A 19,570-nucleotide genomic window follows, 5' to 3' on the forward strand; every position below is an offset into this window, starting at 1 on the left:
AACCGACACAGGGCCTGGGAGAACAGGCAAACTCCACACAGGGAGGCCAGAGTGCGATTGAACCCACGACCTCTGCACTGTGAAGTCGAGATGCTAATCACCAGGCCACCCTGTATGCGTGAAAGTGAAATAGTTAAAGGTGTTTTCACTCATAAAGCCAGAAGTTAAAGATGAAAACATTGCAATTCAGGACCGCATTGAAAAGATTCAGTGATTATATGTATAAATGTACTACTTGTGTTGAAAATTCTGAAGTCCCCCTTTTTCTGTGTTTGGCAGGTGACCATGAAAGTACCACAGAAGAATTCGTAAAGAACCAGCTGATGCATTTTTCCAGTAATCGGTCTATTTACATTAATTTCAATTCATCATGGAGAGATTCATTTCATCACGGTTTCAATAATCCAGTTTTATACCTTTTGATATTTCACATTTAAGCGATTTGAACGATCCAGTTAGCGAAGCAACCCTGATGATCACTTTTTCCAAGCCTCTATATACATTGAGGGTGATTTACACTTTATGGTTCGAGGGTCTGCTTTTTCTGCTTTCAAATGGCACAATTTAGATGAACTGCATAACCGGGTAAAAGGAAAACACTGAATGGCAGTGGATCTTTTCAGGTGAAATGTGGATATAAGTACCATAAAATGTGAATGAGATAGTATTGTGTATCTTCAGCAGAGTGATTGCATTATTTCCAACAAAATACCTTGTAACGTCCCACGCCGACAACTCAGACACAAATGAACCGATTGGGATGGGTGGAGAACAAAGCACAAACTGTGGCCTCGATATGTTACCCAAACTATGCTACTTTTCTTTGATATTGATGCTTTATTACTTGGTAATGTAAACAGCCATATCAGGTAGCTGTCAGTTGAACTCTGCTGTGTATTCCTCAGCCTAACCAACTTGTCTCTCACAAACATCACCAAATAAACTTGGAGCAACAAACCATAAGATTCTTTTTTTTTGTCTCCAGGTGAAGAGTCACGCATTTGGCTCCTTCCTTTCATCCATTTTAACCCACTTATTCTGATTACAGTCATGGGTGAGCTGCAGCCGATTCATCTTAATTTATGAGAGTGGTGACTCAGTTTGGCCTGGTCTTCAGGCGCTCCAAACAGACAACCATTTAGACACTTATTCACACCTTTTGTACAATTTAGATCAGGGGTGGGCAAACTTTTTGACTCACGGGCCGCATTGGGTTCTAAAATTTGACAGAGGGGCCGGACCAGGAGCATTTGGAGGGAGTGTTTGGGCCGGAAATACTAAACCTAAAGCATTAAAGGACAACAATTATGGACAAGTTATGTCCATAATTCATAAAATCACTTCAAATGACTTCGACTGAGCGTATTTTACAAAGATTGCACAGCATATAGCTATAGTTTACATTTTAAGACTTGCGCTGCATGTTCATGAAATCTTGTTTTCGAGTTGACGATCCCCATGCGACGTCACGTTTGGACCGCCCCTGACCGAGAAAGCGACACACAATGCATTTTGGGTACTTTGTTTGGTCTGAAAACTTCGTGTTGATGGCGAAATTAGAAGGAAAACACATAAATAACGCCATGGTGAATCGTTGTGTGTTGCACCAAGACGACTATTTGATATTCGCTGACACAAATTCCCAGCTGACAAATCAGCCCATTTCCAACAGAGCTTGGGCGCAATCTTCTGCATTTTCTGGGTGCTACATTGCTGTCATTGACGGCTCGAATTGATATGGGAGGACTCCTTGAATCAATTGCAAACATTTATGCTTTCCTCTTCAGAACTATTTGAATCATATTCATAACTGGATGAGTAACAAGAAAACATCTTCTCCGAATCTGAAGCCATTGTTTTGATTCTCGAGCAAGGCAAGACATCTTGCCATTACGTCACGAACAAGGGGGTGGGACCTTCTGAAACTGTCCATTTTCGGATTCATTTTGAAGTCATTTTTATTGGTGTTTTTCATTTAACTAAAAATATCAGCCTGCCTGATTTGGGTATTTTACATACTATAAAACGTTTTTCTGATGTCAGTGGGAAACAAATAAAAATGGTGCCGGTTGTCCTTTAAATGTAGTGTGTACAAACCGCATAGCACAGTAAGAACACTACAACCCAATTTATTAACTGTCTTTCAAATGTGAAAAATATCCCTGATCAGTTAATAAATTTGTCTCAAGGAATATGGCGTTTACATACTATTTCGCAGATACTTGGAGGAGGAAATGGAAATACATTAAAATAACATATGCACTGTGATTTATCAAGATTGCGTCTGTTTTTATTGAAGGGGCAAAGTTAAAGAAATCAACATTTTTTGAAAAATTGAATCACTTTCAACATTCAAAACATATTATTACACAACGAAATATTCAAGCTCAATAATACCTACTTGTGTTAAATTCCGCCAAATCATAGATGGTTTGACCTGACCGCGAGCTCAACAAACTCCACTGACACCCTCGCCTTCATGCGCAAACAATACAAGTGTACCGTCGCCGAGCACACAGACATAGGCTACCTGCAGTTGAAATTTGCATATTTGCATTTGCACGGCAGCCAAACAGAAGCCTGCTTCTTTCTTCCGGACTTTCGCAAGCGTTATAAAGTCGTGCAATTGCATGTCATTTTCCAAAATAGATGCACAGAACCTCAGCCCGGAATAATGATTCAAAAGAAGCTAACAACATATGTGACGCTCGAAAACGTAAATTTACATTAAACCGTGACTGTAAAGTGTACGTGAGACTTATGAAAGCCCCTTTCATAAGTCTAGTGGCTCGTAGGAAGCAATGCAAACGTTGCATTGTGCACCAACTGGCAATCGACGACTGCAGAAAAATCTACAGCCATGCAGATTTATCGTAAATTAAGCAAGGTAGCATTTGTAGTATTCTTGATTTTAAAGAAACTTTATACTTCGTGACAATGTTTTATTTAATGCGGTTAGTTGTCTCATTGTGCTTCAAGTTGTGAAGAATGGGGCAGGCAACTTTTCAGTTATCTGCCCTGTTGTCCGCTAACTTTTTGTCATGAGTTTCATGAAACCGTGACAGAATGAACCGGCAACCATCGGATCCCGCTGGTACATTGGACCCGTCTCATTTCCACCCTGTGCCTGGCAATGCTACGTCCACGTTAGCGCAAGCCTCGTCGAGTTTGAATTGCGTCACTCGACGAGCCGCAACGTCCACGTAAACGTCCGGCCGAGACCTCCTTCCAGGTGGCCGTCCAGGGTGACACTGGGTGACTGGCATTGCACGCCCACGTCCAGCCACGCTGTCGTCGTGCATGACGAATTGAGTCTCATCCACGACGAGCCGTGCAACGTCCGCGTCAACGTCAGTCCGAGACCCCACTCACCGCTGGATCCCGGAGCGGCTCTGGACTGGTCTCGTTCCCCCGGAGCCAGGCAGATCACGCCCACGTCGGCGTCCGGCCGAGACCTGGTCCCATACGGCCGTACGGGGTGCCATTGTGCGCCTGGCAGTTGGAGAGAGGGATCGCACTCACGCCCACGACGATCCGTGCCGCGTCTTCGTCCACCCCAGGCCGAGTCCCGTTCCCATCAGGCCGCCGCCCGTCGTATGCTGGAGAGGCAGCGGTTGCCCTCTCCACCGACCGTTCCCTGGCGAGTGGACCTTTTGGTAAACTGTTGGGACTTCTGGAAGCAGCCCCCTTGAAGGAGGGGTACTGTCATGATCTGGTTGGCGACCAACGGGGGGCGCTGTCGGCCCCGCCTAGGCCTGCACAGGTGCTGGTCGTCCCGATCAGATTGGCGACCAGCGGGTAGCGATGTCAGCCCTGCCTGCAGCCTCGCAGGTGTTGGTCGTTTAATCATTGACACTTAAAAGGACACCCGGAACGATCATCCGGTGCCAGTTCATTGTTTGCTGCATGCATTGTGTATGTGTTTGTTTAACCTTGGCGGACTTTTACTTTTGGTCTTCTTTTGCTACTTTGTATTTTTTCCATTCAGATGATTGATGTTTTACATTTCGTTCCTGCTGACTTTATTTTAATACAATTTGTCAAACAACCTCCTGCTCCCTCCTGCCTGCTTTTTGGGATCCGAACCCGCCATCACCACCTCGCAAACCGTGACAATGTCGGATTTAGATGCAACAAGGGAGCAAAGTGAAGTACATGTACAGGGAAAACAAGCAATCTCCACATAGGATGGCCAAAGGACATAACACGGTGAGGAATCTGACCTGGATAAATGGGCAGCTACAATGATTTATTTTCATTCTTCAAGTGACTAACCTCAATCTTTTTACCAGATTTACCATTTAAAAAAACTAAGAGAACATGTTTGGCAAGAAAAAAAAAATCACATCTTCATTTTGATCTAGTAAGCATTTTTAATACATATTTCATTTAAAAACAAACATGACAGATATCTCAAACAAGTTGAACAAACAGACCCATGAAGATTATCTTTGCTCCTGGCAGGGAGCTCAGTTATCGATGAAGCCACTCAGTTCGCTTCTCCAACTGAAACACAACCTTCCGTGCTTCACGGCAAACTTTTATCTGGAACGTATGCCAATTATGGGAAAATATTCTTTGCATGCTGCGCTTTTCTCAGCCCTGAGTAGACATTTTTCGACCAAGACACCTTCTTGTCCAAACAACAGATACTTTATTTCTCCATGAACTGAGACAACTTTACTCAAGGACATTGTCATCATGCTTGAGCACATCCTGTACTATGAGTTAACAAACACTTTAAATTTGGCCCTGGTCCTCTGTGCCCCGTTGTGTACATGCTGTGAGCACATAACAAAATGAAACTTTAACACAATCCCTTTGTGTTACATCTATTCTCTATTATAAGAACTATTTTTGGGGTGGTTGACGTGGGCGACTGAAAATGATCTACAATGTAATAAACGAAGACACTACTACCACCCGAACACAACAAAATGTTTCATTTGAATAGTTTGTAAATAAAGGGGAAATTACCTTTCATTTGAAAACTATTCTGAGAAAACACTCAATACTTTCTGTATTTCTATTCTGTAAGAATAATCATATCCAAATGGGATGGCCAATGCTGTTTGTTAATTTAATGAAATAGGTGTTGTGATTTGGAGTGAATACTTTTTAAATCAGCAACTACGACCAAAAACACACAGGACCTCCCAAAAGCCTCCCAACCATTGAAATGGGCTTTCAACTGGTACCGTAGGTCAGAGCGACTTGGCTCAGTGGTCGTCTACCAACCCTCAGGTTGGGGATTCATTTTGTGACCTGTCAAAGCGCCCCCCCAGCAGGATTTTAGACCTCCTTTTCCAGAGTCATTCGGAATTAAATGAGGAAATGGTTGAAGCGCTTTGAGTGCCGAATGTAGAAAGGTGCTACACAAGTAAAAGCCCAAGTGTATGCCTACATCGCTTAACAAATGGGAAAAAATATACTTTGTACACACCTTTGGGGAATCCACCTGCTTACTTCTCATTGGGGCTTTTTTTAACAGCTGAGCTCTTAAAAGGCAAATGCCTGACAGAAATTTGTCTTTATCAACAAGAGCCCGCGAATTCTCAAAGTTGCGAGGTAATAAATAAAAGGACCAAATGAAAGTGGTAAAAGCTTAATTTTTCTGTATTATTTTGATGTGACCGCAGTCAAGCACCCACTGAAACTAGGACCCTTGTGTTCAATTATTATTCTCAAGTTTATACTAATGTTTTTCAAAGAATTACACTGAATTGAGGCACTAAATTCCAATTGAGCGCAACTGTCCCTGCTGGATTTTACAGTTTTATCTCAAGATCAGCAATCAATAAGACAAAAGCAGAATTGAATTCAATTTATTGGAAGATGACGTTACTATGCCACATGGATGAAGCTACGGTTGACAATACTGTTCATCATGTTCGCTTTGCCCGAAGAGATCTCCTTGTCTAAAGTCAATGTAAATGTCCTGTCCATTTCCCTTCGATGTGCATGTTCATCTTCACTTGGTCAGCCTATCATCAATTCCAAAATGCTCGTTCTCCTGTACCGTATTTGTGACGATTATCACCGCAAAGTGATGGGAATTGTCCTGAGACCTTGTCAAGCCTGAAGTGACACCAGTGTTTTTGTCTTCTACTTTCTCTGCCTTGGCTGCGATAGCAAATTGACCGTGATGAAGTGCTTCTTCTTCAATTCCAGAACTGCAATCAGACTCGTCAACACACGCCGGGCCTCTGAATTCGGCAGATGGGTCTGATTCCCATTCTCTGACCTGATGACTTTGAAGCATACCACCTCCATCAAGTCCTTTACCGTCAACATAGTAGACTACTTGCTCTGGTTTCCTTTCTAGTTGTCGGACAACCGATTCTGTTGATTCACTGGCATCATCCAATCCAGAAGAGTCTGTTTTGGCCCAAATTTTTGGAGACTCTTCTCCAGCTTTCAGCATCAGTCCAGTGGTTTTGGATGGCTTTGGGAGTGCATTATCAAAACTTCCAGTCTTGAGTGTAGCATCCTTGGACAGGCAACTCTTTTCATCAATGCACAAACACAGTTTAGCGCTTGAAATCAAATCTGTGGAAACATTTCCATCAGAACCAAGATCGCCAACAACACTGGAGTTTTGTGCAATTGAAGTCGTGTTCTCAGAAGCGCTTTTTGGGGTAACAATGTTGTTGTCACTGGAGCCTCTCATAGAATCACTGTAAGCATAAGATGCAACCTGTCTACTTGTAAAGATATCTTGTGTGCCAATATCCAAGATAATGGTGCCATCTGGTGTTGGCTCTGCCCTTTGGCCGTTGGTCATCACATCCTTTTCAGCCATCAGAGCCTTTTCAACAAATCTTTGGTTGCCCAATTTGTGATGCATGCTGATTGCTGTTCGAGGCCGAAGCGCTTCCTCTCCATCCGGGTACAAAGTTCCTGATTTTTTAAAGTGACCTCTGTGTTCTTCCGCCTCCAATTGAACTGGTGAATCCTTCATATTTAACCCTCCATCCTTCTGGCGAGTGATCCAGCCAGGACTGCTAATGATGTTCTTCACAGCTGAGGAGGGCATAAAACCTTAACATCTCAAAAATCTCCAAGTGGTGACAGTAACTCACTCTTATACTTGAATTAATCTTACGACAGCAAGATTGTTGACAAAATACGTGGTATTTATACAACAAAAATATGTTATCTGACAACTTACACTCCTGCATGTTGCCACATACGGAATCACAGCAGGAGCACAGTGACAGTGGTATGTCAAGCTCCTGCCACCTGAACACATGAAACAGGGCACAAAAATAAAACACATCCAAAACCTTTAGTTTGCAAATGATGCAGTCACTCAGCTCCAAATAGAACATTTTTAAGAAGTGTGGTGAGCTTTACTTATTTGCAGCATGGCTCCCGCAAATACAGTACCGTGAGCTGTCAACAAACACTGATGTACAAATTAACATCAGTTCCAAGAGCACGATCAACACTCAAGCATAGCGGCTCGGATAATGGACGGAATTGTAATCAGCACTTTATTTATATTGCACATGGTATCGTGGTAGTTTAATTACACCCATGAAATTTTAATAAACACTTACCTTTCAGTTGTTTGATTGTAGTTACAAGACTTGGAGGTGTGAGACGTGGTGATACCAACCGACATTGAACAATGAAGATATAGCACCTGTACAAAGACAACAGTAAATCGGAAGCACAGCGTTATGCTTGCCATGAATGTAACGGCGACATAATCAACTACTATCAACCTCCCGGCGACAGGGTGCTGACACTGTCCCAGGACAGCGTGAGGCGATCCCTCAGATGGACCAACGCACGCAAAGCCCCAGGTCCCGACGGCATTCCTGGCCATGTTCTGAGAGACTGTGCTGAGGAGCTCACAGATGTCTTCACGGACATCTTCAACACCTCTCTGAGCCAGGCTGTTGTGCCCACGTGCCTCAAAGCCACCACCATCATTCCAGTCCCTAAGAAGTCATCCCCCACCTGCCACAATGACTACAGCCCGGGTGCAATCACTCCCATCCTCATGAAATGCTTCGAGCGGCTAGTTATGAACCACATCGAGGCTGCCCCCCCCAACCATGACCCTTTCCAGTTTGCATATCGGCCCAACCGCTCGACCGATGATGGCATCTCCACTGCTCTCCACACAGCGCTCACCCATCTGGAGACCAGAGACTCCTACGTCAGAATGCTGTTCATTGACTTCAGCTCAGCATTCAACACAATCATCCCACAACAGCTCACCGACAAACTGAGCAAACTGGGGATCATCAGCACCTCCCTGTGCAACTGGCTGCTGGACTTCCTGACGGGAAGACCACAGGCAGTCAGAGTTGGAAACAACACTTCCAGCACCATCACGCTGAACACAGGGGCCCCCAGGGGTGTGTGCTGAGCCCCCTCCTCTTCACTCTGCTCACGCATGACTGCTCACCATCATCACCTAGCTCCACCCTCTTCATAAAGTTTGCGGATGACACAACTGTGGTGGGCCTCATCAACAACAATGAAGAGACAGCCTACAGGGACGAGGTCAGCCGCCTGGCCACGTGGTGCAAGGACAACAATCTCCTCCGCTGCTCCCTGGAGACGGCCCCTCCTATCATTACTCACCCGGGCTCCCGCACCTGTTTGTAATTTACTGATTGTGCCTTCTGACTATAATTGCCGATCGCACCTTACCGTCTCCGTTGGAGAATTTCTGGAAGCTACCCTCGCGACTACCTCGCCGTCAGGTCGGTCCTTGTCAGTTGTCCTCACTTACCTTCCCACTGCTTATTTTGCATGCGTGTCTCAGTAAAGACTTTTTCCTGGAAATCTGTCTCGCCGTGTATTTCGGATCCAAACCGCCCCACCTTCCTTCGTCACTCGAGTCCTGCCTTCAAGCCTTGAGTGCCCTGACATAATTCTCCGACCACCCATGGATCCCGCCGGCGAAGACAGATTTATCGCCGCCCTTACCATGCAGGCAGAGCGTTCGACCCAGCTGGCTGGCCCAAGCCATTGCGGAAGTCCGCCAAATCAACACCACGCTGGCTCAACGCATAGTCAACGCGAGTCAATCGAGACATGCATTGCCTCTTCCACGACCCTTTCCCCCCCGTGGGTAGGCCTGAGACACAGCTACCCCACCCCTCCCGCTACTCAGGCGAAGCCGAGCGCTGCGCGCAATTTCTCATGCAATGCGCGCTCGTCTTCGAACAACAGCCCCATGCCTACGATAGCGACGAGGTCAAGGTAGCGTTTATCACCAGCCTGCTCACGGGGCTCGCTGAGACCCGGGTGCTGGCCGTCCGGGAGTCCCGACCGGAGCTGTGTGCGTCGTACCCAGACTTCGTGGCTGAGCTTCGCCGGGTCTTCCATCATCCGGTGACGGAGGTCGAAGCAGAGGGGCGACTCCACCACTACGTCCAAGGATCCTGTTCGGCAGTTGAGTACTCCGTCGCCTACCGGATCCAGGCCGCTGGCAGCGGATACAACGACAGAGCACTGAGGGAGGTGTTTCGTCGCGGACTGAGCGCCGCACTCAAGGTTGAGTTGGCCACCCATGACGCCGACACCACCTTCGATGACCTGGTGGACGCCGTCATTGGTCTGGACCTCCGTCTGAGGGAGCGGCGGAGGGAACAAGGCAGCCAGCGGTCCAACAAGCCCGGCACACGGCCCAGGACAACTACACCCGGCCGCGAGCATGTGCGGCGCCTGGAGGGATACCCCGAGCCCATGCAGATGGGTGGGGGGGGAACGACCGCACCATCCCCGGGGCTCGTCGCACCCCAGGCCCCCAGCCCAAGACCTCCGGTCCCTGTAAGTCCCCGTCGAAACGGCGACCGCGGTGACCCCAGGAGGCCAAGCCCACGGCCCCCGTTACACGACTAGAGCTGGACGGCGACGTCATTGGCCCATCCAGCTCCCAGGGCCGGCGGGTGTTTTATCGATCCCCAGCTGGCTGACTCTCTGGGCTGTCAACTGATCGATCTCCTAATTTTATTTTAAGCAGATTCTTTACTTACAGACAGTGTAAGTGTTCAAATAGCTTAACTTAGTACAGTACAGTAGTTGTACTTAGTACAACGATGATCGATCTCCTTCCCCCTAAGGAGATCCTCGATCTTGACGGCCGTCTCTTAGCTAGAGTCACCCACATCATGGCCCCGCTTAAACTCAGGGTCGCGGGCAATCACGTGGAGCACCGACAATTTTTAGTTATGCCCTCCCGGAATGTGCCGCTATTACTGGGCCTCCCCTGGCTCAGTAGCCATGACCCGTCCATTTCCTGGGAGGGCCCCACCATTCGGGCTGGAGCCCCTACTGCTACGCTAACTGCCTGCGGTCGGCGACGGCAGGGCAAGACCCCTCCCGTGGTGGCCCGCCCGAGGCCATCTGCCTCAAGGGCGTGCCACAGTGCTACCACGACCTGCGGGAGGTGTTCAGGAAGGACAACGCCCAATCCCTGCCGCCCCACCGACCGTATGACTGTGCTATTGAACTGCAGCCAGGGGCTCCATTACCGGACTCCAGACTATTCCATATCTCTCAACCAGAACGAGAAGCCCTGAGCACCTATATAGACCCCTCCCTTGTGGCGGGACTCATTCGCCCGTCACGTTCTCCGCTGGGCGCAGGGTTCTTCTTTATCGATAAGAAAGACGGATCCCTGCGCCCGAGTGTCGACTACCGGAGTCTGAACGACATCACCATCCGTAACAAATACCCTCTCCCCCTCATGGACTCAGCCTTCGCGCCCCTTCAATCAGCTACAATTTTTTTCTAAATTGGACCTCCGTAGCGCTTACCATCTGGTCTGTATCCGTGAGGGGGACGAATGGAAAACAGCATTCAAGACGCCATTAGGGCATTTTGAGTACCTGGTGATGCCGTTCGGACTCACGAACGTGCCCGCCGTCTTCCAAAATCTAATCAATGATGTGCTCAGGGACTTCCTCAATGTTTTAGTTTTTGTATACCTCGATGACATTCTCATTTTTTCTCGATCCGCAGAGGAGCACCAGCAACACGTCCGACGGGTGCTGGCGCGGCTACTGCAAAACTGGCTCTACGTGAAGGCAGAGAAGTGCGAGTTCCATGTCCGCTCTCTGTCTTTTCTGGGGTTCGTCATGGAGCAGGGGCAGCTCAGGGCCGACCCCGCCAAGACTAAAGCGGTGGTAGAATGGCCTACCCCGAAGACGCGTAAGCAGCTCCAGCGGTTTCTGGGGTTTGCCAACTTCTACCGCCCCTTCATTCGCGGTTATAGTCAGAAGGCACTCCCCATCACTAACCTCACGTCCACGAAGGTTCCCTTTAGGTGGACGCCCGACGCTGAGGGGGCGTTCAACCGCTTCCGTCTAGCCTTCACTAATCCCCCTGTCCTGCGTCATCCCGACCCGGACCTCACGTTTACGGTCGAGGTTGACACATCCGAGTCCGGAGTAGGGGCCGTCCTGTCCCAGCGCTCTCCCACTGACCAGAAGCTATGCCCATGCGCCTTCTTCTCCCGCCGGCTCAGCCCTGCCGAAGCCAACTATGACGTCGGCAACCGGGAACTGCTGGCGCTGCAGGAATGGAGACACTGGCTTGAGCGAGCAAAGCACCCCTTCACCGTTTACACTGATCATAAGAACCTGGCGGCCATCCGGTCTGCCAAGAGACTAAACTCACGACAGGCCCAATGGTCACTCTTCCTCACCCGTTTTAACTTTTCTCTCACCTACTGCCCAGGGTTGCAGAACACCAAACCTGACGCCCTATGCGAAAGGGAGGAGATTACCGCCAACATCCTGCCGGCCCAACGCATCCTGGGCGCCTTGCGGTGAGAGGAAAGTCCAGGGGACTGACCCCATCCCTAGGGGCTACCCCGTGGATCGCCTGTTTGTCCCCCCTCCTCTACGCACTGAGGTGCTCATCTGGGGATACACCTCCAAGATAGCCTGTCACCCGGGGGTCAACAGGACGATCCAACTCATCGCCCAACGGTTCTGGTGGCCGGGGTACAGGAGGGACATCACTACCTTCGTGAAAGTCCTGTGCCCGTGGGAAAGCCTCCCACCGGCAGGACTCGTCCAGCCACTACCGGTTCCGTCCAGACCCTGGTCCCACATCTCCGTCGACTTCGTGACAGGCCTCCCCACCTCCCGTGGCAAGACGGTCGTCCTCACCGTAGTGGACCGCTTCTCCAAGTCGGCCCACTTCGTCCCGTTAACCAGGTTGCTGTCCGCCATTGAGACGGCTCAACTCCTGGTTAACCACGTCGTCCGTCTCCACGGGATTCCGACGGACATCGTGTCGGACCAGAGACCGCAGTTCGTGTCCAAGGTATGGAAAGATTTCTGTCGGTCCCTAGGGGCGTTGGCGAGCCTGTCGTCTGGATACCATCCCCAGACCAACGGACAGACTGAGAGGAAGAACCAGAACCTGGAGGCGGCCCTCCGGTGCGTGTGCCTCCACAGTCCTGCGTCCTGGGCCCTCCACTTACCCTGGGTGGAGTACGCCCACAACTCTCTGGTCTCCACAGCCACAGGTCGGTCCCCGTTCATGTCCGCCTGTGGCTATCAGCCGCCTCTGTTTCCCACCCAGGAGGGCCAGGTGGAGGTCCCGTCTATCGAACATCACCTCAGCCCACTGAGTCTGGAAGGAGACCAGGGCCGCCCTGTCACGCATGGCGTCCCGGAACCAGCTGGTGGCGGACCGTCGTCGGCGACAGGCACCCAGCTACCAGGTCGGGCAGGAGGTGTGGCTGTCCACGAGGGACCTTCGACTAGCGGGGACTTCAGTCAAACTGGGCCCACGCTTCACGGGTCCCTTGCCCATCGAGGCCATCCTCAGCCCGGTCTTTGTGAGGCTCCGGCTACCACCCACCATGCGGATCCATCCTGTATTCCACGTGTCCCTCCTCAAGCCAGTGGAAACCAGCTCCTTAGCCCCCACGCCCCCCCCCCCCCCCTCCACCTGGATGTTGGACGATGGACCGGTCTACACTGTGCCGGAGATACTGTACTCCAGGCGCATGGGCAGGGGAGTGCAGTACCTGGTCGATTGGGAGGGCGATGGACTTGAGGAACGCAAGTGGGTCCCACGCTCCTGGATCCTCGACCCATCTCTCACCTGGGCTTTCCATTCGGCTCACCCATCCAAACCAGGTGGGTCGCCAAGAGGCGTCCGTTGAGGGGGGGGCACTGTCACATCTCGTCGCCGTCCTGGGCGCGCCCCTCCCGTCACCTCCTCCGCTGCTCCCTGGAGACGGCCCCTCCCATCATTACTCACCCGGGCTCCCGCACCTGTTTGTAATTTACTGATTGTGCCTTCTGACTATAATTGCCGATCGCACCTTACCGTCTCAGTCGGAGAATTTCTGGAAGCTACCCTCGCGACTACCTCGCCGTCAGGTCGATCCTTGTCAGTTGTCCTCACTTACCTTTTCACTGTTTGTTATTTTGCATGCGTGTCTCAGTAAATACTTTTTCCTGGAAATCTGTCTCGCCGTGTATTTCGGATCCAAACTGCCCCACCTTCCTTCGTCCTGCTTTCAAGCCTCGAGTGCCCTGACAGCACATATCCGAAGACCTGTCCTGGAGCCACAACACGGCAACACTAGCCAAGAGATCCCACCAGCACCTGTACTTCCTCCACAAGCTCAAAAGAGTTGGAGCCCCGACCCTCATCACGACCTCCTTCTACCGCTGTACCATCGAGAGCATCCTGACCAGCTGTATCACCGTGTGGTACCTGCACCGTGTCCTGCCGTAAGACTTTGCAGCGCATCATGAGGACAGCTGAGAAGATCATCAGTGTCTCTCTTCAGGACATTTACAACACCCGCCTCACCCGCAGAGCAATCAGGATCACTGGCGATCCCACCCACCCCTCCCACAACCTCTTCAGCCTGCTGCCATCGGATAGGAGACTGCAGAGTCTCCGAGCCAAGACCAGCAGGCTCAAGGACAGTTTCTGCCGCCAGGCAGTCCGGAGACTCAACTCCCTCCCAGCCCTGCCCACCCTGCCCCTTCCCACTGCCACACTCACCGAACTCTGAGTACACGCTACATGCTGTACTATCATCCTGAACTCTATTTTTTTTGTTCTTTCTCAGTTTTTTTGTGCAAGACCTCACTTCAACCCTTTCTTGTTTGTTTTTGCATTACATTACGTCATTTTTTTATACGTCACTTCCTCACTTTACATACGTCACTACCTCACTTTACATTCAGAAATTACATGTATTGTCTGTTGTCAATTGTATGTCTTTTAGCCACGTTATAAGTGCCTTGCACGCTGGGTCCGAGAGGACATTAATTTCATCTGTGCTGTATGTTATGCATATTAACATATTTGACATTAAAGCTGACTTTGACTTTTACTATCTGGAATTATTGGCTTTGGTTGAGATTTGCACTCTGAAAAGCAGTTCTTGTTCAATTAAGCATGTTTGGAAACGTTTATATTTTTTTTTTAAACTTGGGGCTACTCACGAAAGAAAGAACCCCCCCCCCCAATTTAAAATGGTATTGTAAAACAGATTTTGCTCGTAATATACAGTAAAGTCTCGTTATATCGATATTCAAGGGAGTCCGAAAAAATATCGATATAACCGGGACTATCGATATATCCAACCCTGTTTGCATGTAATTTTCTCCGTGCGTGCATAGAAATAGTATCGATATAACCGGGACTATCGATATATCCGATATCGATATAACGAGACTTTACTGTATATGCTAAAATGCATATCAAGCAAGAATGGTCTGACTTAATTGTTAATGGGTTTGTAAAATATGTTCAAAGAGTCTTGAATTATAGTATGCATTGAATATTTGAAATTGAGAAATTGATTGTGTATAAACACCTTTTCTCACCTGTGATACATCGCTGAAGAGAAATGCATCGATCGAAAACTTGAGCGTGTTACGCCTCCTTGACCAAAAGTGGGAAGAACTCCCTTCCCTGTGGCTGTCTGTCATACAACTGAAAAAAACAAAGCACAAGCATTTAATGTAACTTGAAGCCAATAACCAGACAACAGTAAGCAAGCCGATGTACTTTATAAAGACACACCCATAGTTAGTGATGATATCCACTTTGGGCATGCCATTTGGGTCTTTGGAGTTGGTCACGTAGCACGAGTCCACAAAGAGTCTCTCCCCCGCCAACAGGCTTCTAATCTCTGCCACAAAATTGACTTGTTCACCCAGAACTAACGAGTCACCTGGAGAAAGGGGCTCCCATTGGGCTGCCCACGACATACAGTACACATACTAAATGAATACATCACATGAAATATACTTCACACCAGCTAAATGCCAAATCATTTTGTTCTCTTAACAGACGAAAGTGGACTTTCTTGAAAATACAAATGTGAGGATCAAAGTGAAGAAGTCCTGCACAGGGAGTCCGTTTTTGTGTGAGCGCCCATAATGTCGACCTTTCCAATGTAGTTGGACAAAAAATGTTGCGCTGGGACCATACCTGGCTGATCACGCATGAATTAGTTGACACAAAAGGCTATTCAAATACTTGACATTCAACGATAAATCTGCTTTCTGTGTGCACACGTGCACGCTTTGTTGCTTCGGTTCTCAGTGAAATATCTCAGAGATATGATGAGACCATGAGAATGCATGGAGAGAGGTGTCCGTGTTCCTTGTGTTCGTGCCTCCACATGGCTACGTTTGTGAAAGCAAAACAACAAACTCAAACACATGTTTGTTCAACGTCGTCAACTAATATCCAAATTTATTTTAGGCAAGTTTCCAGAGGAATTTTCATTCAAATTTGGAAATCCGGAATTCCAGGAAAATCCGTCAAACTTTCATCACATTCTTCACTAAATGTATCCCAATATTTAAATGTCTGTTGAAAAAAGGCAATGAATAGAAATTCCATTGAACATTAAGTTGTTCAAGACAAGTGCACAATGATAATAAGTGCACTTCGGGAAAGTTTGTATTCATATGTACAACACAGAAAACAGCAAAACGAAGTGCAGCGGCACTGTTTTTGGAAACAAATTGATGGATCACAATAGTTTATGCCGGGTTACCTAATGTTGTGACTCATGTAAAATAACTAAATATGTTTTGAAAAACTTTACTGTTCTTTTCTAAAGTTAGAGATAAACCACACACTGTGGAGTGGGTATCAGACGCCTTGAATTGTGGCGGAGGCAAAGCAAAAAGGGGAGAAAACTTAGCCAGAAACAAGACCTTGCATTAGCCATCTGTGTTACTGGACCAGCTGGGTTGAGATACAGAAGGGGTGCGGGGGAAGTGTAAACTTAAAGCATACTAGAGTATGTATGAGGCATGTTGCATAGGGGCTCCACTTTACCATTACAGACAGTGAGGCTGAAACTGAGCTTTGTTCTGAGACTCTGCATGAAGGTTGTATGCTGGACTTGAGGTGTGTAGCCAACTTGGTAAGAGTAATGAAACCTAAAACAAAAAACACATTCACGTTATTAACTGACGGTAATTATCACAACTCATTCCACCAGAAATATGTTTTATCTATTGGTCCTTCAGCGATTCACCCACATTTCATATGTAGTTTTAATCTCTGTGCAATTAAGGAACCATTCTTTTAGAACTGTCATTTCAGACACTGATATGGGTATTTCCAAAACAAAATTTTACAAAACTGACATTCAGTCAACCATACGGCTGCTGGCAATTATTGACACTAAAAACACAGAAAAGGTTAATTGTGGCCCAACTTCAAACTGTTGAGCTCTTTCAAACTTTTAGATAACACTTTAAATTGGCTCTTTTGTAAATTCAGACTGGAGAGTGATGAATCAAAACCAGTTTCTTTTTTAAAATACCTGTTGTAAAAGCAGTTGATGGGCAGTTTCAATGGCAGAACACGAATGATGTATCCTTGAGGCGGAGGAGTGTAATAAAGAGCAAAAGAATACACCAACTGACCACCAGCAACAATCTGAAAGAGTGAAATCTTGCAATGTTGGAAATGTCTAAATCTTAATGGGGAAAGCAGCGTTCTATGTAAAAGCCACTTTGACTTTGTCGTCTCTCCAGCCGTTAGTGATTCTTTTTAGGGCATAATATACGTTGTTGGCCTCATGGGTATACAGGCAATTAGAATATTGTAAAAAAGTTTATTCATTTAAGTAATTCAACTTAAAAGGTGAAAATATATTATTTAGACTGTTAACATGCATCACAAAATATTTCAAGCTTTTATTTGTTAGAATTTTGATTATTATGTCTTACACCTTATGGAACCGCAAAATAAGAGTCTCAAAAAATTAGAATATCACACGAAATAAACAGTAAAATTAACCAGGCTTTAGTACTTTAGGCCGAGTGAGCAGGTGCCAAGTCCTGTTGGAAAATGAAATCTGAATGTCTAAGAGCTGATCTGCCAAGAGGAAGCATGAAGTGCTGTAAAGTTTCTTCATCAGCGCCTCAGTTGACTCTGGACTTTATAAAGCACAGTGGACCCACACCAGATGATGACAGGGCACCCCAAACTATAACCGACTGTGGAAACTTCACATTGGACTTCAAGCATTTTGGGTTTTTGGGTCTCCTTTCTTCCTCCAGACTCTGGAACCTTTATTTCCAAATGATATGCAGAATTTGCTCTCATCAGAAAAGAGGACTTTGCACCACTGACCAACAGACAGTTATTTTTTTCTTTGGCCCAGGTAAGGCGTTTCTGGCATTGTTTGTTGTTCAAGAGTGGCTTGACCTGAGGAATAAGACACTTCAAGCCCATATCCAGGATTCGTCTGTATGCTTCCCCGGCTAAAGATACCAAAGCCAGGATGATGTTTCTGTTTATTTCATGTGATACAGGTGTATTATATTTTTTTAGACTCTGATTTTGCGGTTTTCATAAGCTGTAAGCCATAATAATCAAAATTATAACAAATAAAAGCTCGAAACATCTTGCAATGCATGTTAAGTGTTGAGTTTAAATAACATATTCATTTCACCTTTTAAGTTGAATTAATTAAATGAACGTACTTTTTCACGATATTATAATTACCTGTATTAACAGTGGTGTCCGAGATCCTCTCGTAAATAATACCTTAACAATGCATACAAATGCTACATTAAAAGGCGCCATGAAACGTGTTTCCCAGCCTTTTACGAGGGCTCTCTCATTTATGATTACCTGAGAAGCTGACACACAGTCGGGCAGCGCGTAATGAAAAAACAGGAAGCGTGAGGACACGGTGGTGGGCTGACACGAGCCCAGACTATACAGAGATGCCTGCGGCCACGCGCGTAACTGAAAGCGATCCACGCGGACCACGATCTCGCTGGCGCCGCACCAAACTTCTACAGGGCGTGTACGCGCAGCCTGCGGCGTGCTCGGGTGCTGCCGTGACTGTGGGAATAACAATGCAGCCACTTCAGCGGGCATAAAGCTCTGGCGAGGAGCGGGTCGAAGCAATTCTTTGACGACAAGCGGCTGCGCAGCGTGCAGGAACGTCGGCAGGCGGTAGAAGGAAGAGCGCCCGGATTCGTCTTCTTGGACAGCCGGATTCGCCTCCTCTGACAAAGTCAAGCGCTGAACCGGACCACCCACTGTTGGACTGCAATAAAATATCCACACGAGCCACGAAAACATCAACATGACTTGAAGTAAAAAGAGCCGACAGGGCTGTGCGGCCAGGTAGTAGATTTGAGCCGCAAATCGCAGAGAGCAACACACTGACGTCTAGTCTGTCAGCCTCATTAGCACACCTGCGCTCATTCTGATTGAGCGGGAAGACGGGTATAACACCGAGCCGAAAAGGCTTATTTGGTTTTTATTCATTCGCTAAAAGCCTTTGAAGAAGATTAAAAACCCGAGTCTATATTTAAATTGAAATAAACGAACAAAAAATACTCTGGTGTGGAATTTTTTTTGCCCATTTTAAAGACAGTGGACAGAGTTGATCAAGTGGCCACTATATTGCTAAGGGGAATGTTGATTTCCATGTTCATACGCCATGTTCAGGTGGATGCAGTCTTCTTTGACTCCATTATACTCCATCATAAGCAGTTTAAAAAATACATGCATTTCAGATTAAAATAACGTGTGGTATTGATCATCTGATTACAAACACTAAAATAATCAATATAGAACATCTAATTCTTGTTGTCAACATCAATCAGAATTGCTGCTTTCACACCATGCTTAGCAATTTAACAACCAAGAAGTAATTGGATTAGCCTTGATTAGTCTCGCAGTGGAGACATTTACATTTCACAGCAGTAAAAGTGATGAAAGTTAGAGAAAGGGAAAGGATGAAGTAGAAAAACAAAATACAGGACCTGCTGTAAAGGCAGCCACCATCGCGGCACAGTCAAAACAGCAAAGAAAGAACAAAATAACCAATAATGTGACACAACACAAAAGACAGACAGTCATTCAATCTTAAGCACTTTCTGCACCCTCTTTGTTGTACAAAGCAGTTATAGATGAAAGGGGAGAGAATCAATGAATGCTTTTCACCAGTGGATTAGGGACTTCATGGTGAAAAGTGAACGTTTGCTACAAGCTAAATGTTGAAAGCAAACACAAAGCTGTAGCATCCATTGACGAAAAGAGACTGTCTCACATCTTCTGTCCAAAA

At 47.1% G+C, this 19,570-nt stretch overlaps 2 protein-coding genes across 5 annotated transcripts in view; one reads left to right on the forward strand and one right to left on the reverse strand.

The window, feature by feature from the left end:
- Positions 1–973, forward strand: part of LOC148896682 (aldehyde dehydrogenase, mitochondrial-like) — a 31,216-nt gene extending 30,243 nt beyond the window's left edge. For all 3 annotated transcript variants that reach the window (XM_088998128.1, XM_088998130.1, XM_088998129.1), the window contains one exon: positions 280–973. In XM_088998128.1, coding sequence (XP_088854254.1) covers positions 280–312 — 33 coding nt within the window. In that variant the 3' untranslated portion in view covers positions 313–973. The remainder of the gene's footprint in view (positions 1–279) is intronic.
- Positions 974–4,475: 3,502 nt separating this feature from the next.
- On the reverse strand, positions 4,476–18,810 carry LOC148896683 (uncharacterized). Of its 2 annotated transcripts, XM_088998704.1 has the most exons (9): positions 18,121–18,810; positions 17,992–18,033; positions 16,802–16,917; positions 16,309–16,412; positions 15,037–15,211; positions 14,838–14,946; positions 7,563–7,648; positions 7,172–7,242; positions 4,476–7,023 (listed from the first exon to the last, which is right to left on the reverse strand). In XM_088998704.1, the coding sequence occupies exons 1-9, from the start codon at positions 18,583–18,585 to the stop codon at positions 5,972–5,974; spliced, it is 2,220 nt and encodes a 739-aa protein (XP_088854830.1). In that variant the 5' UTR covers positions 18,586–18,810; the 3' UTR covers positions 4,476–5,971. The 2 variants fall into 2 exon arrangements, with proteins under 2 accessions (XP_088854830.1, XP_088854831.1); XM_088998705.1 differs by lacking the exon at positions 17,992–18,033.
- Between the last annotated feature and the right edge of the window lie 760 nt (positions 18,811–19,570).

This window comes from Hippocampus bargibanti, linkage group LG06, assembly GCF_051943395.1.
Source record: "Hippocampus bargibanti isolate YZ-2025 linkage group LG06, ASM5194339v1, whole genome shotgun sequence".
Lineage (NCBI taxonomy): Eukaryota > Metazoa > Chordata > Actinopteri > Syngnathiformes > Syngnathidae > Hippocampus > Hippocampus bargibanti.